Source organism: Nipponia nippon, unplaced genomic scaffold (assembly GCF_047370975.1).
Source record: "Nipponia nippon isolate SJK-2023a ecotype South Korea unplaced genomic scaffold, ASM4737097v1 scaffold_10, whole genome shotgun sequence".
NCBI classification, from domain to species: domain Eukaryota; kingdom Metazoa; phylum Chordata; class Aves; order Pelecaniformes; family Threskiornithidae; genus Nipponia; species Nipponia nippon.
The window spans coordinates 32,443,312-32,467,929 of record NW_028262291.1 but is presented as its reverse complement, the minus strand read 5'-3'; the positions used below and the strand labels follow the sequence as shown (position 1 = coordinate 32,467,929).

Here is a 24,618-nt window from a genome sequence, read left to right as displayed (position 1 = left end):
TCATTCGCAACAGGGAGGAAGAAAAACTGATCAAGCTCACTTACTTTTCCAGCATCCAGCAGTAATTTTTGGACTTTAATTACGAAATGAACCATGTGATGCAGACCATGCGTCCAAGTCAACTGACACTTGTATGAATAATTAACCATCTCCCAGTGATCCAGTAATCCCTTAAGCCATTTAACATCACGTTCAATCCTACACACTGGATTTTCAGGGAGAGGGAGGCTTGAGGTCTGCGGGATTTCACATGTGATTTTGCCACCTCCCTTGTAAGTCTGAACTGAGAAAAAAAACAGTAATTTCTTCTCACTGTTATTGTTCAACGGCATTTGTACCACAGGTTCCTCTTCTCCACCACCCAAGGTTCAGCACTTTCTATGAGAAAGGAACTATCAGCCCAACAAGAAGATTCCAGCAACAACAGAAACTAGAACATTACTTTTGTTAAGAAAAAACTTCATTACATTTTAACGGCTATTAACAGTTAGTATTTTGCACGTTATCAGACTGGCAGTTCAAGAGATGATATTTCCTGCTTATTTCACAACAGTCAGTTGCATACACTTCTCCCACGTGAGCTTCTACCAATATTGCTAGTCGACACTTATCAGCCAGGTACTGAAGTCTTGCCAGTGCTTCATTACACACAGAAGACTACAGAAGCCTGCAAGCAGTCAGTTGTGGATGGAAGTGCTTGCCAACACTTGATTCAAATGAAATATTCTAATGACTGGAGTTCTATACCCACCACTGAATGCCTGAAACATCCTGATCTGCTAATCAGATGGTTTTAGGTAGTTCTGGTATTCCATTCCTAAATGAAAATTAAATTCCTAATTATTTCACTGGTCTCAGAGTAGATACATCTTAAAGCATCTAAATTGAGGAACATAGGGAACTCAGATGAAGGTTGCATGGTGGCTTTATATTCTGCATACCAATCATATTGACAACATGATTGTCTTTTAAGCAGCACAAGTCAAAAACGAAGTGTGCAGCAAACAAGAAATACATTTAAGCAGTTAAAATGACAGGGAAATTTGAATTATATGCCTACTAACATTAGCATGCCACACAGTACTTGATAAGCTGCAATATCTGTGCTTCAACTTTACCCCTGTAAATCCAAAGCAAATATGTAACTCTCCTCTCAAACATATAAATAGATTTACAGGAACTGACATATTTAAATAAAACCATAGCTTCTTTGTCCTCTGTGCAATATAAGCACAAGGTTTCTGCTGCGTATCTAAAGTTGTGAGGATGCAGCACAGCAAAATTCACAGCAACAAATTTTCACTAGCAAGATGTACTACGTACTCTTATTATCAACAAGCTTCACAGTGGCCCGGACCCTGGTGATAGACACCAGTGTGTGGGAGCATTCCTCAGCCTTGTAAGTTCTTTGCCAACCCTCCCTTAGAGTGGGACAAAATAAAAAACCAAAAACCAAAACAGATGATTGAGTTTAAGTGGAGCTTGATACATGTTTTGAAAGTAATTGCATGAAGCAGTTATTTATGATGAGATAAGACTGACTCAGGAAATTTCAGTCCTGGCAAGCATCTTCTTCAGCATCTTCTTCACCTGTTCATGCAGCGAGAACACAAGCAGAACACGATTCTTGTTAAAAGGCTGGGCAATAATTCAGCCAGCAGTATTATTCTAATAAGCTTTAAAGAAAAGGCATTGAAATAAAAGGGTTTGTGACTGTTAGAGACAGAGACACCCAATTTTGTTGATGCCGCACAGATTAACTGGAAGGTTGTCAGGCAAAAAACTCCCTCGACTCCAGTGATTAATCAAGAGGTTGAAGTGGACAAGTGGAGGGGCGAGTCTAATACGATAAAAAAGTTCATCCTGTTAAGAATTTCAAGTTCCATCCTTTGGTGGGGACAGGATTTATTACACATGTCCATGACTGCTTTTGTAAAATCCAGTGCTTACCATCGTTGACACACTAGTAGTGACCGCACTGGCAAGTATTTGTCTTCTGCGTACATGCCTCAAACACCATGTTCTTTTCAGCTTATTTAACTATGACTCAAGGTTTTGGCCACCAGTGAGAGAAGGCTTATTCAGAGACAGTATAACAGCTCTCTTAATGGTGATGACCCTCTGTTTAAGGAAGAGCACTGAGAGGAACTCAACCTGTTTTCAAGGGAAGACTGGTAACTATAAAAAGAGAAAGTAATGAAGGAATCTTAAAAATAGAAATACAGTATTCTGAAAAACTAACAAATAATTTAAGTTATTTACAATCTTTAAGTCCTGAAGTGATTCACAGTCCTTAAGTCAATGACCAAACCCATATTTTTGCACAGGTAGTTGAGCTACCTTCACAAAAATCACCAACTGACCTATTAAGTCTTATCTTTTTTAAAATGAGGTCATACCGGTACAGAACATCTACTGATCTGTTCACAGCATGCCTGGATTAGTAAAGTTACAATCACAGGGAAATGGTTTCTCTCTTCCCTTCTCCCTCTCCCCCAGGTTACCCTTAAAGGCCATTCCTGGCACTGTTTCAGAGAAGAGCAAATTGAGGTTTGAGCTTGACAAGCTGTGCACAAACCAGTACTGTCATCATGTGCACAGAAAAGGTGCGCAGCCTTGAGGTTTTAACTTCTGCCAGACTTCACTCAGAATACAAGCCTGGTTCTTGCTCAATTCGTCTCAGATTAACTACAAAGGCTACCACATTTAATTAGAGTCAGAATTTTATCCACACCATTAGTGTGCAAATACAAGTTCACAGACTTATCACAAGGCAATGCATTATCTATTCAGCAAAACTGCATAAGGAAAATGAAAATCCCCACACCAAATCTCTGCCATAACAGAGAGACAATCCTGTCAGCTGGGATATTTTTTTATCCTGACAGATTTCACAGCATGCACACAGTTGTGTGGGAGCATTACCGGCCAGCGACAGAATCTTATTGCTCTAAAGATGAAGTCACCCTGACATTTCAAAACCTCTCTCCCCACAGGAAAAACTAAATTCCATCTACTTCACCTGTTTCAGATGCTCAGTACTAATTCTGTGTCACACAGCATCCAGAAAAGTCACTGCCCTAGAGCTATTTACTGAATATTTACTCAATTTCTGGAAGCCTACGGGCTGACCCTTACACTCCTTCCCACCAAAGTAGCTCCTATTCTCAAAGATCCGGGTGCATAAATGGAAAAGACAACATATACGTGCAAATCACTACTTACGGATTACATACTCAGATGGACATAGAGAAGAGATTTATTATTTTATGTGAAAGACTAGAAGGGTGGAAGTAATTCATAAAATTATTACGAAAGTGAAAAACATTGTATTCAGGCTGAAACTGCACAGGGAATTCAATTAGATACAGCATGTTTGTGTACATATACATCAGTAACAGATTACTACCAAAACATAAAATGATCTCACTGTTGGTAAAACAGTAAAGAATTAGTGATTTTAAGTACTTCACAGATGGGTTTATGGCCTTTTATTATGTCAGCCAATATCCAAATAAGCACAAAAAGTTTGTTTTAGATATAGGAAAGGGAATTGGGATTATGAATCCTAGGATAATCTGAATGTAACTTTATAGAACAACAAAAATTTAGAGGCATGCAGGAGCTGATTCACCACTTTCTACAGTAAAAAAAAAAAAAATGTTTACAATTAATACAAAGTAGTCTGAGAGTCTGATAGATGGAAAGCTGATGGATAAAGTTTTCTTAAGACCTGAATTTTAATATTTGATTCACCATTACTCATTCTTAAACATAAAAGAGGTTTCCTGGCAGGTCTAGTTACTCTTTAGTATCCGATCACTTAATGCCAAATCAATACCTCCACACATCGCTGCCTTTGGAGAACATGGAGGAGCGGATGACCTCAGGAGCCATCCAGGCATATGTCCCAGCTGCGCTCATTTTGGTAGTTTTATGCCATTCCCTGGCCAAGCCGAAATCCGTGATCTTCAATATCTTGTTGCTCAGATCTCCATTTTCCACCTTTTCGAGTATCAGTACTGGAGAAAAGGGAGGGGGGGGAAATAAAAGGTATGCAGAGTAAAGCTAGTATTTAGCAAAAGCAAAAAAGATCCTCCTGGACATCTCCCAGATTTCAAGATTCCCCCTGACTTTTAGTTATTCAAACGTACCACACTCCATTACAAGTTACTTCAAGCTGATCTCTTCATCTGACAAGTGAACAGCTGTCAAGCAAGTAACTTCAAATTTAACTGAAATATGAAGCCCCAGAGAACAAATAGATAATAACATAATTATTTAATATAGTGCCTAGTGTCATTCTGTATAATAATTCTCTGCTAAGAGGAAGTGAACCACTGTAACTTCTAGAAATCCAGATAAGGGAAGACATTTCCTAATTAATCCTCTCTCAGCAAGCCAGTAATAGCATCTTTTTCTTGAACTGCTTAGACGACTTTTTTTTTAAATCCAGATACACACGCAGGCTGGATATACCCTTCATGTAAATGTATTAGGAGTGGAAGCTCTACACACACAGATTTTTTTTTTTTAAATCACAATTAAAGACAAAGACTCATGATCAGTAATAACATGCCCAATTCAAGACTTCATATATGCCACCATGTTATAGATTCCTTCCCCCATCATTATGAAACTATTTTTTTAGTTAAGCTGCCGAAGTTTCTACCATGTTTCAGTAGCAAAGCAGTCTATACCCAAGAACTTTAACAAAACCTTGAGGCAGAACTCAAGAATGTTTTGGTATAAAGCACATATTCCGCTTTACCCAGAAAGCTGTACTGTCACACCACTGTGAAATGAGTGTAAACCAGAGGCCAGAAGTACCCACTCTGCTTTAGCAGCACCTCATTATCCTCTTTCTTTATCTTAACATAAAGTGACCACACAAGTTGCGCCAGCAATGTAACGTCAAGCAAGAGACTATAACAGGCCACTGAACTTCCATAACTAATGTAGCCATAAGCCCATGAAATGATTTTCAGCCACTTCGTAAAGCGCCACAAAGAAAAAATACTTCTATTACCATTAGTCCAATGACTTCACAGCAGAAGACGTCAAGCCACTAATATACCATCATTATGCAGCTACTCTGTTTTTAATGTCATTACAGACACAGGTTCTTAGAAAACAAGAGGGTTTTTTTCCCTTTTATATATGTGTGTGTGAATTGCAAAAGAAGAAAAAAAAAACAAAAAAAAAACCCCACACACACGCCACACAGTCAAACAATCGTGGATTGAAACCTATAAAAGGCAAAAGCATTGCAGAAATTACAGTACATATAAAAATCACCTTCAGGACCATTTTTAGCAGTCCATGAAAAGACTCAAATATCAGTCTCAAGCTAATACAGCTTTTTGCAGGGAGGGCCGGAAATCTTAATTCATTCTCATACTTCCCTCCAATAATCAAAATGGGATTTCCCATGAAATAAAAGCCAAAAGTGTTATTTGAACCCTTCCGCATAATAACACACATCTAAATGTTAAAATACTGCATTTACTTTTATTATAGTTAAACAAACTGTCTGTTCTCTGAAAATTAAAGAAAATCAGCTACCCTTTCTACAAGTCTTCAGAATTCACAAAATACTACTTCATTAAAGATTTTTGTGGGCCAACTCAAGTTGTGAATGAGCTACTTATGGTTAAGCTCTTGCTTCTTGCTTCTTTTGCAAAATTCCTTTCTAATATTCCTGAATGCTCCATTTTCTTAATTGCAGAGGAAGGAGGAGTTTGAGGCCTAGAGTTACTATTCTCCTCATTTGGGCAAAAGCATATGTATTTTTAGAGCCACACTTCAGTGTAGAACAGAACCACCACAAGAAACAAAGCAGGCTTCCTTTGTGCCTCTTCTAGTAAGCCTAACTTTTTTCCTTCTTTCTAGCAGATGAAGAACTGCTAAGAGAAATTGCTAACAAGTTGCTCATTGATTGCAAGAGTGAAAAGCTTCCTAGAATATACGTACTAAGTTTCTTCTTCCAGCATGTACCCACTCTGCCTAAAGAGCCGGCACAATAATAAAATCTAATTTTAAATTTAAATGCAGTAATATATAGATATACAGTGAAGCTGTAAAGGTAAAACTTTGAAACAAAAAAACATGGCTTTGGGATTTTTTTGCTTCCCTCCATAAGCACAACGAGCAACAAGCAAAATTGTTGTTCACAAGGTAGATCATATTCTGTCTGAATGAGCTCAGTAGCAGGACAGAGAGCCAGATAGCACAGTTGGGTTGTACATACCTTCCTGGCAAGAGGTTATTTAAATCTAATTAACTTGATTTGTATTAAGTTCTAACAAAATAATTAGTACTTACACAGATCTTTTGTATCCATGAACTTGTTCTTTTGTCAGATGCAGGCAAAGTAAGACAAATTACCATGACAAAAGACCACAGAGAAGGACAATGAAAGAGCTGGATTTATTGCAAGTCCTTGATTCCTTAGTTACATCCTTGGCTCCCCTCCTATTTCCTTGTAAAAACTGCTTGAGATAATAAGCCTGCAACCCAAAATTGTAGAAATTAATTTTAAGAATCGTATCTCTCTCCAGCATCTGTTTCAGTTCTCCTTATCTTGGTCCGTATCAACAGGTTCACTTGTAACTGCTAGGAGTCTCCCTAGCCCATCTGTCAGATTTTCAAACCGAAAACCTTGACTCCCCCTCTTGCATTTGCTTGGATTTCAATCAAGAATCTTGTAAATAGGTGAAATATGAATTCCTTTCAGTTTCCTCCTCAAAAGTCTCTTTTATGGAGAACACAAGCCAGGTTGCTAGGACACTGCAAATGCCTTTTACTCATGCTAATCAACATGGTCTCATTTGCTTGTGAGCTTTATCTACAACCAGTTATTGTCTCTTGTTTAATACTTTGAGCACAAGTTCTCTTCTGCAAGTGCTCTCTCTTCTGCACTCAGTCTACCACAATAGGAACACAAATAAGCAATATACTTCCTACACTTACAGAGTTAACATACCTTTCCATCTTTGAATAGATTTGATCACTCAGGACAGAGCTAACAGTGGCCAGATGATCAGCCTAACAAAAAAAAAAAAAAAAAAATCCAGACACAAATATAGACCAGCTACACCAAAAATGCAGCTAATCTACCAAGGCAGTAAATCTTCTCATTCTGGTCTGTTGATTTAAAAGATCTGCATGAGATAAATAGGTTTTAAAAAAAGGTAGAAAATTGAATTTGAAATTTTCCACATTCCCAGCCTTAAAAACAGAAATTGTTTGGCAGCAAAGATACTGGGCCTAGTTTTCAGGCAACCAGGGAAGAACGAGAGCCGAATCAGCAGGAACATGCAGAATGTGTGTCAGCTTGTTAGTGGTGGATCACCGTTTCCCCATTCCAGCAGGGCCCATGCAAGAAATCTCCTCCTGTGTGCATGCACAGAGCCAGCCAAGTTGTAGATCAAGGTGTGCTATGTACTACTGCTCCTAACAACTCAAAACCATCTTTTTCCTCTGTAGCACAGGCTAAAAGCTGATCTTAAGTTGCATGGGTAGGAGCCAACTGGCAGCGTGCAAAAGGGACCGGTGAAGCAAACTGGGTGTTACAAGCACATTCAGACAGCTTTGAGGATCCAACTGCTACAGCAAAACAACTTAATATAGCAAATCACCAATACCGTGTTCTTTGCATACTGCAAGTGCAAAGCAAAGCATGGTGGCTTAAACTAGCATTAAAAATTGTTAGCAACTTTAGGTGAAGGGTATCATGAACATGTGTGCTTACAGGAGTAATAATCCAGAAGTGCTCACATACATTTTCATATATTCCTGAAAGACTTGGAACTGTCCTCCAGAAAATAAGCATTTGACAATGAGAAAATAGTTACAGCTCAGATGAATTCTGTCCAGCAAGACAGCTCTTCCATACCTCAAGGTGTCCCAGCTGAGACAACAAGAAAGGAATATGATCCAAATAGGCCTTGGTATCTCCTAGCAAGACCTTCCCTGGATCAGGCGGTCATCCAGATACAGGTACATATGATTTAGATGTGTAATTTCAACTACTAAGAATTTATTAAGAACTTTATTACCACAAGTACTCTCAAGATGATTACTGGTAATGATTTGACCCGACTGTTTAATTTCCTGAGAGCCAGGCAGACTGCAAGTACTGAAAGACAACAGCCAATCAAGACACGTTAGGTCCAAGCTTAGAGAGATACAAAGGCAGAAATTAAACACTGGGCCTCCTCTTATCTAGGTTATGATGAAAACGAGTCTTTTTTCTTTGAAATGAAAATGTCTGTTGAGGTTCCTTCATATTCTTTGAGAACATCTTTAGTGCCTTACAAGCAGCATCAAGGATATTTTCCAATCAGACTCCTGCGAGAAAGCTTCCTGAAGTACAGAGAAAGAAGTAGGCACCATATAAGCAAAGCAGTGGGTTAGGTAACCAAAGGCAATAAGCCAGCCCTTACTGGTTTGATGATGAGACAGACTAACTAGCAGAGTAGTATAAGGCAGAATTCAAAGATCATTTGACAAGACTCAGTCTGGTGCAGTCCTTAGTCATACCGTCTGACATTACAGCAAGTCAATGAACAACTGTGTGTTGCTAGAGATGAGAAAACTTCTCATCATCACATTTTCAGTACTTTTGAACACAGGTTTCCATGTATGTCACGCTTTGGCTTCTGCTCAGGATAAAACAAGTTGCAGTAACAAAGAGGAAAGGCAGCACTGTGTGGCTTGCTTTCATCACTAACTTTACAGCATTTTCAGTTGTCTCTGAGTAGTTCAAAGCTATAGGTGGCAGTTGGTAGCCTACTCTGAAGATTTAGGATACTCTATGCTTGGGACTTGAATACTTCATGGACAATTACTATCATGCTCACACAGTACTAACTGCAACACCCAGTCCTGTAAGACCATCCCAGCTATTAAACAGCCTTTCTTAATTGTGTTCTTTAATTTGTCTTTGCTACCATGAGTGAAGTCAGCAATTAAGATCCGTATTATCAGAGAATCATCCTTAGTCAACAAGTCTTGGCATTTACCCCTTCCGAATCACAGTCATGTGGAAGAGTATAATTTTCATAAGACAAGTCCAGTTGCTTAAGACATGGTTCAATTTAGTTGTTTTGACTATTGAAGCAGTAGTGAAGAGACCAGAGTCAAAGCAGACTGATGAAGTTTACAAAGAGCATCTTCAATACATGCTGCAGATCATTGAATGCTGGCCATTAACCAGACCTTTCACTAGATCTAATACTCTTTAGTTTGTAGGCAACACCAGGTGCTGAAACAGAAGTGTCATTAGAGACTTTCCTGATACAACTGGATTTTCTCATTCCAGTCTCAATGTACACAAAGAGTGATGGGGAGTTAACTCATCCGATGCTGGTACTATTTAAAGATGATGTCTTAGTTAGCAAGGGGGGGAAAGAACTGATGATGTATCTAAGATCCTCTTATCCTTATCCTTTTTTGTGATTTGAGCTAGCAGCTTTTCTAGCAGAGTTGGAAGTGATGGAAATCAACTTCTTGAGGTCAGGTGAAGCCAGTTTACCTTCTCCAGTTTAAGTATCATTCTGTATGTGTAAAAATAGCTAGCAGGCTTTTGACAGAATCCAATGTCAGTCTTACTGAAAGTAATCAAGTCTTTAGAAGTACACAGATCCCAGTGATAACAGATCCCAAAGGGGATGATTCTCAGTTTCATGAGTTGCAGTTGTGTATCAGTGACATCAAGAAGAATGAAGTTTTTTTTCTAGAGCCAGGGCCAACTCAGATGCTTTTGTTGTTTAAACAAAGATTTGTACTGAAAACAGACCTCACAGAAACAGACCCACTGAAGTATGACAGACATAATGGTATCTGACACTGAGTCAGCTCTTCCTCCTGCTCCACCCCATTCCACATTATTATGCTTTACTATAAAGACAAAAACATCTGCCTTAGTATTCAAAGCAATACAAAAAGCAACTTGATTAAGACTTCTAAGATAGCACTATAGCATTATATCCTTCAGCCTTCACATAGTTGCTACTACTGGATCTTCAGTTCTGTCTTGCCATCACAAGTCATTATGGAGATGCCTGCTCTGTGGGGCACTAGACAGTGCAGGATTATTTAATAGAAGGATAGAGTTAAGGCTGCTGTTGGTCTAATGAGACATTTAAGGATGGTTCCAAAGGTGGAGCTTCGTGTTAGAACATTGAACTTTCACTAGCAACTCGTGAACTTGCACTAGCACGTTTAGGATTGGGACTGCATATATCTAGCACTATTCTATGTCCTTTCAGAAGGAGAAATCACTGCAGTGAAAACACTGAAACCTGCAGCTTTAAAATTTTGTTACTGAAGACATCCTGTACTAGTACCCAAAACCACTGGTTAGTTCTAAGTAGGCAAAACAGAGATCAAATTAATTCTGAAGGAATACAGACTGGAGTTAAAAAAAATTAACAGATTAAATGCTAGCCAAGTTTCAACTCCGCCATAAACAATAAGATAAAACTACAAAAGGGCTGCCCTGGAGGCAAGTGATAAACATTTTTATAGAGATGAAATTATGTCTTGCATGCATGAAATAGATGCACACCTACCACAGCCTCACATATTCAAAAAGGTGAATTTCCTCCCCTTCCTCCATCCTCATGGATCATTACAGTGAAAGCTGGCTTGGATGAAACAAACAGCATCTCAGAAGGCAGTCTTACTGGGCTCCAAACATAGAAAAGACAAAGCCTCTCCAGAAGGGGATTCCAAGCATGTCTAATATACATGCTCTGAATTACTCTCTACAGGAGCCTCTCTTGACTAGAGGCACATCTGTGCTAAGCGCCCACACTCAAACCACATGAATCTCTGTGGTCTGGTATAAGTAAGCAATTTCAATTAGAGAAGCTCCCCAACACACCAGATGTTAGAGAGCCATCTGGGGAAAACCAATTTACTCATAGTTGCAAGATTATCTCAGCGTTCTGAACTTTTTTTTAAATTAAATTTTCAGAAATATATTGTTCTATTAGTAGGACAGCTAATGTAAGTCTAACTGGTACTACTGTTAAATCAGTCTTAAATAAAACTGTCCCTTGGCCTGCAAAGGCAGTTGGAGATCATAATTCATTGCATCTTGCACCACTCACCTTAACGATCACTGAATCAATTGAAAAGTCAATGGTGAACATCTTTGTCGAACACACAAAGCCTTACTGCAAGGAGGACCTCGTTTCCAGGTATTAAACAGCTGTACTTTCACTTCTCATGCATCTACCAGAAACACATGAGAGCAGATATACAAATACACCATGACAAGGTAAAGATAGGGATATAAAGCTGTATATCCTTTGATCTACTTGTACCTACATTTTAATAAACCCTAAGATGGCTGAGTAAACCACATCTAGTATGTCAGTATCGCTCCTGCTTCTTAGCCATTGCAGTAAGAAGTTTAAAACTGCTGAGCAAACTTTGTTTTGGGAATATTCTCAACTTTATTATAGTGTTCCAATGCAAATAACTGCATTGTTGATATATTTTTCATTCTGCTTAACCCAACTTATTTCTATTACAACATGGTTTTTCCTCTTTCCAATTATGCTAGAAGCACGAATTGGTCTGGATCTCTTTCCTTCTGCCAGAATATATGCATTTCTATCCCTTTCCTTTAATTTTCTTCTTCTCAAACCCATCTACTCTTCTTCCAAGCACACTCCTCTACCCTACATAAACAGATAAACTATCTGCACTGAATCTTTCAATCTGATCACTAAAACAAACATGATAAACCTTTACTTAGGTTCTAAGTTGGTCACTTTATAAAACCTCAGTAATACACCTCTTATTTTTCATCCAGCACCATACTACCCCCAGTATGCATGAAAAGATAGTTCAAAGTAGTAGATTACTTTCATGGGAGGAAAGTTTTCACAAGGGAAATTAAGAAAATTTTTGTTGGCAGCAAAATTAACAGCTGCTGTTTTAATCCTCTCTTCTGCTCATATTACACCAGCAGAGCCAGAAAACATGTTATAACCTCCTCTCACAAACACAAACTTCCCCTGGAAGGCAGTAACACTGTCAGATTTTTTGCTTGTATCTTTTGGGAAGGTTATTTTAATTTTCAGCTACACTTCTGGATAGCATTCTTACTCTTCAGTAGGCCAAAGTAGTCGGAAAGAGTAAATAGGGAAAAATAAACACTTTTACCCATGTTGATCCAGTTGCTGGTAACATCAAAGAACTGGTAGGAAGTGGCTCCTTATTTCATCTTATTGTCAAAATTAAGTGACAAGGCAGCAAAATATGGTCATATAACTGCCTTTTCCTGGTTTCTCAGCCTAGAGAAAGGATTAGGTTTACCTGTGTAGTGTAATGCTGAACAGAATGGTGCTTTGCTTTGCTTGTGCTAAAAGCTGACTCATCACTTCAGAGGCAGAACAACATTCAGGAAGGAACTACTACAGCGTGATCACCCACAGCAAAAATAGCCCTTTTTTATACATGAAGGTAGAGGAAAGGGCCTGCTGTCTACTGCACAAAATAGGATGAACAGCCAGGCATACCAAAGTTTTCCGGTTGTACTGGCTTCAGCTTCTTCAACTACTCTGCTGTTGTATTCCCAATTTGTTTAGCACACAGCACACCAAGAAAATAAAGAACTTCCTGACTTAAGAGGCAAAAATTGATAACAACAGAATACCAAGGAAAGCAAGATTACCTTGCAATACCACCACAACGGTTAACCACCAAACTACCCATTGCCCCCATATTTCATGACAACTGCTGTATCAGCAACTTCATGCTCCCTTTCCCAGTCCAGAGTGTGTGTGTGTGTGTGTGTGTGTGTGTATTAAGAAACACGAAAGAAATTGCAAAAAAATCCAAGACAGTCTCTTGTACAGTCCAGCTTACAGTTCATGCCAAGTCATTTACCTGTGCATGATGTTATTTGGTAAGCCTGGCACACAAGAACAGAAATTTATTAGCTAATGAACATCAAGCCTGATGGAAATGGTTACAGCCATTAAGTGAAGGGAGAAATAAAAAAGAAATAAGAGAGGGACTAAGTACAATGAGAACTGAAAGCATACAGGAAGAAATATGGAAGGGAGCATGCTAGGAGTCAAGGATCCCTACTGCAGGGGAAAAAAGCCGGATTTGTCATCTGTGGTACACCAGGATATATCTCTGACTTGATGGATGATTGCTGGCTTCACATTTAACTTCCATATAACTCATCCCCAACTGAGACAATACAGTCAGTGTTTTAGTGCCAGAATACCTGCCATTCTTTTATTTAAATACCACAGTTCTAGGCAGACCATGAAACAACAGGGCTACTACCTAGCGATAAAGCAACACTAACTCACGTATTCTATTGTTATATTTTGAAGCTTTATCAATTCTTCATAGAGACACCTACCATTAACAGTGTTTCTAGCATGCTAGGGTGGATAGTGGTGCTCTGAAACAGGTTGGAAGCAATCTGAAGAAAGTGTCAGAAGCTCGTTTGCCAGAAACATATGAAAATCTGATTACGAAGGTACTTCAAGTTAGCCCGAGCTTAAAGGGAGCTCCTGCACCTAGAGACAGAGGGGATGGTGGAGGTCCCAGGTGAGGCCCTGACTGTGAACTACCAAACAGACACAGCAACTTGATGATGTGGAGTTGAGAAGGCATGAAAAACCCAAAGGTGGTGGAAATCTCTGAATACCTGTTAAGCGTCAGTGCACTTCAGTAGTTCTGTTTCAGTCTTCAATGTTAGCACAGCTGTGTCGAATGCTTTGCCATCCAAGATTCCAGGAATGAGGAAAGCAGCCATATCAAGGCATGAGGATAACCTCCAGCAAAAGGATTTAGCCTGCAAGCACATCCCACTCGCACCCATTCCCAAGAGCCCCTACTCATTATTTTGTGCTACACTCTGCCTCCTTAGAGCCACATCAGCTGGTTACACAGTCCAAGAGCTAGATGGCAGCAACAGAGATGGGTGGGTGAGAGTGACAAGAGGAAGGACTATAAATATGATAAATATGTCATCTTTGTTATTTTGTTTGGCGTAGAAACATTTAATTCTGGTATTTAAATCATCCAACTACCTGCACAGACTTAGTGAAGTTTCTTCCCCATAGTCTTATCTGGACTCTCAGCTAGATTTCTCCTTTAGTTCCAGTGCTTCACCATATCTATTCTTATTTTGTTAGATTGAAGAGAAGGGAGAAGACCACTACTCAAGACCTCAAAGGCTGAAAAACGGCAAAGGAACTCAAACTCACACAGAATGACACTACCTAACTTTTCTTTCCCAGAATAATACCATGCATTTTTGCTGCAGTTGGGTGTTTTTGCAGATCACTCCAGAGCAACTCAACCACCTATAGATACAACAGTCTAGTACCAGCTTTGTTTTCCCATAGGCCTTTGCTCATCTGTTACTGTACAATCACTGTTTTCAACAGCAGAAAGGTCAACAGGCAGCTACAAAAAGGGGTACTAATGCTTACCCTGACACAGCCAGAGTATGAAAGACAACTGCTGCAGTTGAGTACTCACTGTGGGTGGGAATATTGGATACATTTTATTTCTTCCTCCACCCTGCAAGCAGAACAGCTTACTGTGGCTTCACTTACCAAAATGCAAAATGGCAAAAGTTTTACCAGATAGTGGATAAGCATCAGCCCATCCACTTCCTCCATTTAGATAATTCAAGTACTGTAAGGACATGTATCAGATACCTAGTCCATCAAATCCCAGGTGCAAGAGCTTTACAGAAAGAAAAGAACAGAGTGAAACCTTTATGGAAACCAGTGCTTTTTCACTCTGAGATCCTTAAATGCAAAACACGAGCAGGGTTTCAGTTCTAAAAGCTGCAAGTCTTTTCTATGGTAGGATTTAAGAGCAATCCAGACCTGTATGAGGAGGTACTACCATTAAACTTCTCCCTGCCAGCAATACAGCAGAAGTCTCAAGTGCAAGAGTTGAAGGAAACAGAATACTCCCATTTCCAAAAAATTCCAAATTTATCAAAAATTGCTTTACACAAGTTTCAGAAGTTAGTTAAAGGCTTACTGAAGCTGAAGGTATGCCAGAGAGGAAAGAAGTCTGATTAATATCACAGGATCCAGCCTCTCCCACCCACCCATGGCAGAATGTGTCCAAAACCGAGCCAATCTGTTACAGGAAACCATGTCTTGAACAAAGAATCTCCTCACTCAACCCTGTATATTTTCTAAGGGTTTGTTTTTCAGACCACAGAATAAAGTTATCCAAGCTAGAACAGCTCTGAAGGCACCTTCTGAGAACTTCTACTCCTAGACACTAAATTGAACACTACAATATTAATATTGTACTTAAATTTGAATTTCTTCCCTGACACACAAATCTTGGAATTTCACAATTGGGACAGCCAATTTCAGTTTACAGTATTTTTTTGTACTCATCTCCCCACAATCTAGGTATAATCTTTGCTTTGTCCAAATCCCTTTGACTGCCTTCTAGATCTATTTCCAGTCCAAACACTTTCAACTTCGGGGAGGCTTTGAAATTCATGCAAATGTGGATTTATTTTAAGTGGAGACTAATTCAGAAAAATGAGATAAGCATCTTTCGCCTCTTGCATGGGCCAATTTCTACTTTTTATACTTGCTTTTATCTGAAAAGTGAATAAAAACTTGCACTGTACTCTGAAGAAACACAATGCCTTCTGAAATCTTCAGGATTCTTATTTAAAAGGTACTATAGTAATAGCAAATATTAACCACAGTCCTATAGTTTTTGAACAGTCCTTATTTGAAGAAGAGTATCCATAGATCAAACAAAAATGCTCTTGCATAGAAGATGGCTTCACTGAACTTACTGTGATTGTTCCGGTCCCATCTTCCCCTCCCATGAATAAGCAAAACTCCCCAAGATGCACTTCACCTCAGGTGGTGGGAAATACTGGATGTTACATAAAAAGATAGCCTTAATATATTGCTTCATGCTGCTGCATTGTCCAAGAGTCATGGTCTCAGAAGCTAGCTAGTAAGTCTGCAGTTTGCCTAACAAGTCAAAAAAAGCAGCGTTATTGCAAAGGGGACAAGGGACTGAGCTTGCCAGGTGTTCCTTTTTTTAATTATTAAGTCCTACTGGCAGTACACTGGCATACTGCCTTGAGGACAGAACTAAGCTTTTGGGAAAGGATTTCAAAAACTCACTCCAAAATGAGACCTCATATTGTAGCGGTTTGCCAAAACCTAATTTGCAATTTTAGCTCTACCTTCCAGAGTCAGCCTGCATAGCTTTGCTTCACAAGTATCCAGATAATGAGCAATCTGCTCTTGATCCTGCATTCAAAGTACTTAAAGTGATTAACAGATCTTGCACGTGGACTGAGTCCGGGCTTTCCGCATGCAGCCTTTAACTACCTTCTGTTGGGTACTCTGCCATTCATTTCAGTAGGACTGCATCTTTATTCTAATATTTGTTTCTGGTGCAGAAGGCTAAGTGTTGCGCAAGATCCTGTAAAGTACAGAATTTAAGACTCACTCAAAATTTCACATCTTGGAAAGAAAAACAAAGAATACAAATACTGTCTCTAGTAATAAGCAAATGTTTTCTCTCTTTTATTACTAACCATGCAGCAACAACACATTTAAAACAATATATACCTTGGAAGCAAAAGCTTTTTAATTATTGGGTACACGTGAGGGTTCAGCAAATCCATAAAGCTGGCCAACTGTCCTCTTCTATCAACCTAGAGGAGGTGATGGATGTGACAGCACAGCAGTTCTTGGATTTTAAGCCGTGCAGTACAGTAACTCTAAAGAGCTAATGCACAATGGGGGAGGGGATAGGAAAGGCCTCCAGAGCCACGATATATTTAGAATCGATTCTTTCACCTAGCCAAGCTTGAAAAAAGTCTTATCACTTTAGTGATCTGGTACAAAACACTTTGAATGCTCCTGGAGAACACTCAGGTGAGTTTCCTGGAAAAATGGAACTGTTCGGCTCCGGTTTCAGACTAAATCCTACCATACTGCTTACATTGGAACAACCTCCTAGCTCAGGCATGGATTATTGTACTCTTCATAATTAGTTAAATGCTCCAAGGAAAAAATATAATTACATCTGTACCCAACACAGTGCTTCACCAAATCCTATCAGTTTGAAAGCTTGCAACAAATCAAGAACTGTATTAGGCAACAACAAAAAAGGGGAAGAGTAGAATCACGTGCATGACATTCATTAATTGTTGCTCAAGAGACTGTCTGAAAAGAGATTTAATAATAATGCTGGTTCAGTGGGAGCCATTTCCAGGCAAATAGAAACATGAAATTCATGATGAAAAAAGTAGCGCAGAATTGTTTGCTTCAATTAAGACGTCTCTATGAAACAGTCAACAACAGCAAGCACTATTCATTCCTGGAATAGGCTGGTACTCCATGATTTAGAAGGTAAGGAAGACACAAAAACTTCACAGGCAGCAGCACAAACAACACCAGAAGCTGTTGGTTTTGGTGGTTGGTTTGTGTTTTGGTTTTTTTTTTTATTAGATTTAATTAAAAAACCTAAGAAAAGGTGTATTCCCATTCATCAGAACAAACGCTAAAAGGCTCCAAGATGCGCCATCAACACCAAGCTACAGCTGACAACAGTGAAATTCAGACTTTCTTGAACGCTGCAGAGTTTTACCTTAAGCTGAGCAGAACAAGTTGCCAGCTGCTGAGAAAGGGCAGTCCTGCAGTGTTGCACATGAAAGTCCATGCAAGATAACAGCTCATGCAGTAAAGCTATCAGAAAGCTGTTCATTTTTTGATGTGTTAGATTTCTGTTAGTTTTCTGACCCAGCTTACTCTGTGATCAAAGATTATGTGAGTGAGTCCTCTTCTCCCTGGTCTTAAGAAACACTGATGAAACCAAACAACATAATTATAAATCCTTACACATTGCAATAGTTTCTCTTCTCTTCATGCATGATGTTCTGTTACTATCTTTTTTTTCATATCTGGAAAAAGTTCAGGTCTGAAGAAGGCTGAATTTACCTTTCCATTAACAGTCAGACAATTAAGAAGCGATTACCAGACATGCCAGTCAACTTTGGCAACCTTTTGGAAATCAAAGTCACACCAATCTAACCGAAGCTATCCTAGAATCAGAAAGTAAACATGTACCAAAAAGCGGCTTCTTAAAATCAAGTGCTATATCCTGTGTTCTTTCCAACAGCTTAAGGCTTTTCTTGTCTTGTCATAAGGGAGTATGATCCATCTTCAAAATGGGATATTACTTAAAATTAAGGAATCATCTTGAGTGATGAATCATCACTTCAAAGAGCAAGACTGTGCTTAATTTCTAACGCTCCAAGAGTGAGTTTGTTTGCTTGGGATATGTTGAAATTCTGAAAGGAATTGTTTGATGAGAAAAGCAAAAGTGAACCTGCTGACAGAAATCTCTCAAAATTCAGATTAAGTTTACTGACATGGGAGCAACACCAAAAAAAAAAAAAAACCAAAAACCAAAAAGTGGAGCTGAAAGTTATTCTAACTTCCTGGAAATGCCATAACAAGGCTGTTCTCACGCTTGACTTGCTACTTCAAAATTTCAGAAAAAAATACAGATTTATACAGATTTATCCCAGCTCTGTCACAGATGGTCAGACAGTGAATTCATGGGAGCGGCACACAGATGCCTAAGTACATCTCCTGCATGATGGTGCTCAGGTCTGCTTATATCTGTTCTATGGTTCCATATGCACAATTTGGAGAAAGTGCTTAGTGTTGTAACTCTTGGTTATTTTTTTTCTTAGAAGCAGAAAGAATCCTGCAGAAAAATATATGCAGTAGCACAAAGACATGAAAAGGATATTAGCTAGGTTTTTAAAAGTAAATAGGCCCAATTTCACTTCTTAGAAATGGAAGGAACTCTTTCCATTCTTGTCTACAAAGATAAGGGATTCCATTTGTGAAATTGCCTTTTTGCTACTTGGTGTGGGCAGGAGAATACCTAAGTGTTCTTGTGGACATCAAACTTATTCCATAAAGTCTTTCTATTTTTGACTTGTAATTAACAGTGAAGACATCAATTCATATTCAACTAAACCAAACTATTTACAGGAGATGTATTTTCGTTTTGGAACTCTCAGAAATCTACTAAAACGTACTGAAAATAAGACTGCAACATGAAAGCATCTGTCAAACCTCTCAGAGAGGAAAGCAGTTGCACTAATTTAGACAAGCTAAGAAAAGAAAAAGCACTCCAAGGTAAACTGTCACCCTACTTCTGTGAATTCCCGGTCTCTCGACAGCTTAAAAATTTACATCACTTTCAGGTATGATTTACATCTTCTGAACCAATAACACATGAAATTAATTTTTTTCATTCTGTTGAACAAAAAATTGTAGTATTACCGGCATGAATTTCATCATATTACCACATACAAAATTTATAGTTGTTTGGAATTTTTTTTAACCACAATACAAGTACCAGGATATCAGCACAAAGGCTAATACTCTGGGGAGACAGAGAAACAAGCAGAGTAACCCGTACTAGCAGTTCTGCACCATTAGCAATATCATATAGCATGTCCATAGAATTAGATAATTGCTTAAGGGCAGAACCTGAAAAGTCACATTTAATCACCTTTAGGAGCATATTCAGGCTATGTGAAAGGCTTGATTTCTACTGTACACACTTTTTAAATTAAAAAAAAAAACCAAAACAACAACAAAAACATTTACTGATTTTTGCTCCCTGAACTGAACCAGAAAACATCTACATAAAATTAATCTCCCAGCTGTTGTCATCCCCCCCTGCCCCCAATCTCACATTTTTATCACTTTCCTCTTACAGGGCAAAGGACCACCCAACTAAGGGCAGATCAATTATTCACCCAGTGTAAAGCATTCAGATGCCATTGAAATAGTTTCACTATACTTTACGTGAAGCATTACTCACACTCATTTAATTGCACTGACAAAGGAAATCCATTCTGATAGAAGGTACAACATTGGAGAGTTAGTCAGCAAATTACACTGAAGTACCAGAAGCAGCAATAATAATACAGACTTCCAAACTGCTCTGCCAACATACTTTAAGCAGACCCTGGAAGAGCTCTCCCCTACAGCACTGCCAGGCAGAGGGAGAGGTTTACATTAAGTACTTTTCCTTCTCTGAAAAGACCAACAGAAGAGGGTCAATTATGAATGCACCGGGATATGAATACTGCAGCAAGGAATGAGATAACTAAACACATGTTATCAAGACTGATAGGTAACATTCAAGTCCTGTTGTCCTTGGGTTGGATTTGAAGTAGTCACAAGGAATCTCTGCTTCCAAATTCTGCCCGTACTTTAAAAAAAAAATAAAGGACAAGGAATATTCTGAAGTCCTAGGAACAACTATCCAGAGACCATGTGAAAGTCAGCTCTATTAGCATCTTTATGAACAGAAAAAGGCTTAACAATTGCGTAAAATAGTCAAAGCTAAGGCAGAGTTTGGAATTCTTTAGAAAGCTAGAGCTTTGAATCTCAGGATACCACAAGCTTACCTTGGTGATCCAAAAAGTAGGAGAGGTGAACACCTTCAAAGAACTAGAAGGGAAGAACTACTGACTTGACTGAATCAGAACTGTTGGGGTTTATTTTGAGCTCTGTCCTTACCTCTTTCTTTGACCTTGGCCATGTCACTGTGCTGCTAATCTTCTGTGCCACTTTGTGGAATACAAACATGGTGACTTTTATAAAGCACTTTGCTAACTGGCATGAACACCCTCAGCAAAATCTTTCAACGTAGTGCAAATAACAAATGTATTTTGCTGAGCCAGTCAAAAAAAAGAGCAAATATGCTTTTTCTAGTTCTCTGCAGCATTAGTTAACTGGCATTATTCCTATAGCAATGCTGGCATATCTAACATTGACAGACAAATAGAAACAAACAGGACCAGCTTCATTATTTACAATACTTCACTAAAACCAGTGGGATTGCCCTTTTTGATCATAAGCATTACATGCCATGCACCTTTCTCTGGCCAGAAATGAGACTCAAATCACAGATAAGAGAAAGGGAAACTCTATGAGCTGTGCTGAACACAGTGATAGTGATGACATTCAGTGGGCATTCCTAGTTGCTTTTTTTCTGTAGCTCAGCATTTAGATTATTTAGGAGCCTTCACATTGGGAGAGGCCTACTACCAATTCTGTAACATACGTTCAGTGGAGCACCAACATGCACCTGAAGAGGGAAAGGTTAGCAATATCACCAGATGAAGAGAAGAAAAAGAAGCCGGAGAGGATTCTCACGGATTAATAAGATTAATTTTCCTATGGAATAAATTAAATCTCTTGAATCAAATGCCAAAAAAGAGAAATACTTATCTCCCCACACAGCAGAACAAAATCACTTTCCTGGGTTATCTTCTTTCTCTTGTGGTTATACAACTCCTATGCGAGTTGGTAATGCCACTGGAACACTCACCTACCAGACTCACTGACTGAACTGACTGACTGACTCTGACACTCATCAGAAGAATTTCAGGGTGTCTAAAAATAGATCACAGGTGTGTGATTTGCTCTGTAAAGATCTTGATGTACTCATTTCCTGATAGCATCCCCAAAGCAATGAAACATGGAGCCCTCAGAACCTCCAAGATTTACAAAAAAAATCTGCCTTTTAAGTACCAACACGGTACTTAAAATGTACAAGGCACTTTTCCTACACTCTAAATCTATTAGCATTAAATGTAAAGTTATGATAATGAAAAGGAGAAAAAATGAAGAAAAATGATGGAACAGAAAAACTGTACACATTTTTCGTTAAAAGAAGGCAAACAGAAAATTGGTTTGAGAGCGCTTTTTCACAAGGAGAATCTCAAGAAACAGACACCTCCGGGAATCTTCAAATAATCCCCTGAAGTTCAGTCCCTATACAAGGTGAAGTTACCTCCCAAAGCAATCAAAACCTTATGTTCTTTACTGTGCCATCAGAAATGTTGAGAACTATTCTGAGCATTATTTTGGTATCTACTACTTGAGTCCACAAAGCTGCAATAGTTTAGATTAAAAAGGATTTTTTTTTCAAATCCTTATGCATATATAATGGGGTAATTTCTCAGACTTGTATTAAGGTGCTCACTTGACTTATTTTACTGTTCAAAACGTAACGTGACCTTCTTAAAAGGTCCATCATGAAGTACTGTCCTTATGCATTCTGTATCTGCCTAAATATAGGCAGACATCTGAAAGCAAGGCACTCTCTGATTTTCTTCTATTCTAGTAGAAAATTTGATTTTAAATAAGGTAACTCTGTTCTTTCCCACTCCCCCATCTTGTTCCCTAACTCCCAAACTAACTCATCCTGCAGCTTCAGATGGATAGAGCAGGTCCCAGCTGGTGCTTGAAGGCAAGATGAGATGTATGAGAATCACTACCTATTACTAAACGTAGGCAGTACCGATCAGTAGATCAATACAGCTGATGCTCCCCTGACTGCTCTACAGTACTTGTAGATGTTTAGTACCTGAAAGAAATGTGTCTGCAAGAATCTTTTCCAAGTTCTTGCAAGCAGAAGCTGTTCCTTCTCCAGAGACACATTACTGTCTCTCAGTTGGTGGGCGGTAACTTGTGCAAAGAAAATGCTACAAGCTTGTAATTCTACAGGCACAAAACTAACAACATAACCTGTTCTCGATTATCCACAGTAACTGAAACAACCAAGTACATCAGAAAAACACAGAAAACACAAACCATATATAAATCAGGATGCAATAACATACTTTGTCCACTAATCTTTACAAAACTCGTAAAAAGCTTTCCATAGAAAACAGAGCAGAGGAATTTTCAGGATGCTTATTACATATAATGGACAAGGGATTTCAGCAGTGCAGTGACAGAGTATTCAGGAAAGACATGACTTGGGCAGTCCGGAGTTGTCTACCCTACAGGTAACCATGAGTTAAGTCTACCTGCATAGGTAATATACAGTAGCAGCTCCTACATTTATTTAACTTCCCAAATGTAATACTGCTTTCTGCAGACTTAGCTGGGCTAGAATTTTCCTATACCCATTGTTTCTGTACTAGATCTGACGGTATCTTTGGTCAAGACCACCATGTAAATTCTCTACCTCTCCCCTCCAAACATAGGACGTCTTTGCATCCTTCCACTGGCATTCCCACTCATTCTTCCTCTTCCTTTACTCTTGCTTCCTCCCAAATGAGGAAAATTCTGGTACTATATGTAGCAAAACCCTCCACTTCTCACTGACAATTTACAGTGCAGCACAATTATGTACTGCTGATTCACTCTGACAAGAGACATTTACTCTTGCTGCTGACAGCACAGATGTTTTCTACCATCCATATCTGTGTTTGGTTGGTGACACTGGGCACTAGTGTCCCTCCAGTTGGGCTGGTTCTCTGGTTGGTACACTTCCCTTTTACAACTAGCAGTCTCTAAACCGATATATTATTTCACTGATAAAACAGTGAAATACCAGGAGATAACAGCTTTTTATCTTAGAAATTATTTTCATTCTAAACCTCAAAAATGTTCAGATAGCATTAAGCAATAAAGTCTTAATGGCCTGTTAGCAAAATAAGCAAGTAAATATTCTCTTCAGCAAGGAGGAAAGGCCCAAGACAAGGCAACTATTTCTTATTCACAGATGCAGCCAGTCATCCATTAACCAAGCCAATCAATCTTTCATTTTACAGCATTTATCAATATGCCCACATATACTGCTATCTGTAAGGGAAGGGTTTAGGTATTAGGAAATCTTTATAGACATTAAAATTGCCTTACTAACAAAAAGGAAAACTTTAATAGTATAAGAATAATTTTATAGAAACTAATTTGAAAGCTCTCATAGTTCCTATTTTCAAACTCACTAACAATTCACTACCACGAGATTTGAGGACAAAAAACCACAGGAAGATTCTGCAAGGCCTGGAAATTTACAGCATTGTAATGGTTAATGCTAGCTCTAGTGAATCTATTTAAGATATTAAAATTCCCATCTGTCAGACCTCTTTGCTAGATGTTACTGCCCTCAAAACAAAAGAGAAGATGTGCCTGCATCCCAGCCACCCAGTTCATAGCGCTTCTTATTAACTCAAGCCATAAAGGAAAATGCGTTCATACTAACACACCTATCTAAACCACTGCAGCCAACATGCAGGTACGTGTTTGCTCTTGCCATCTGGATGCAGACAAGCAGAGAGAAAGGCTGAACAGCTGCATGCAGGCATCAGGAAAGGAGATTATGATCTCTAAACCACTGCAGCAGTTTGCTCCCACACTCATAAATAATGTCCTATGCATGCGTTTGACTTCAAGGCAATTTTAAGTTGGGGAAAACAGAAACGCTACAAAAACAATACCCAAGTGGCAGACAATAATGCTATTACACAGTAGCTATTCACCATGATTTCCAGAATTGTAACTACCAAAGTTCAGTCCCCATGCTCCAACGGGTCAGCTGCATCTCATGTAAAGCACCACAAACATCAACTGAAGTCCTGGGTGTACAAGGGAACCCACTGGGACATTTCATTTACCTGAGTTAATGTTTCTGTCAACACCAGCTCTATGGGGGATAGAGAGACGATCCAATTCAGCAGGGATGGGTTAAATCTCCCATAAGAAAAACAGGCTTGCATCTCATCTATAG

General features: G+C 38.9%; 1 protein-coding gene across 3 annotated transcripts in view; it reads right to left on the bottom strand.

Moving 5' to 3' along the window:
• The window catches only part of MAP3K9 (mitogen-activated protein kinase kinase kinase 9), a 62,439-nt gene that overhangs the window by 30,942 nt on the left and 6,879 nt on the right, over window positions 1-24,618 (bottom strand). For 2 of the 3 annotated variants that reach the window (XM_087746445.1, XM_087746444.1), the window contains exon 3: window positions 3,842-4,022. The exons of the other annotated variant lie outside the window; for it this stretch is intronic. In XM_087746445.1, the coding sequence (XP_087602571.1) occupies window positions 3,842-4,022 (181 nt within the window). The remainder of the gene's footprint in view (window positions 1-3,841; window positions 4,023-24,618) is intronic. 3 annotated transcript variants of the gene reach the window in all.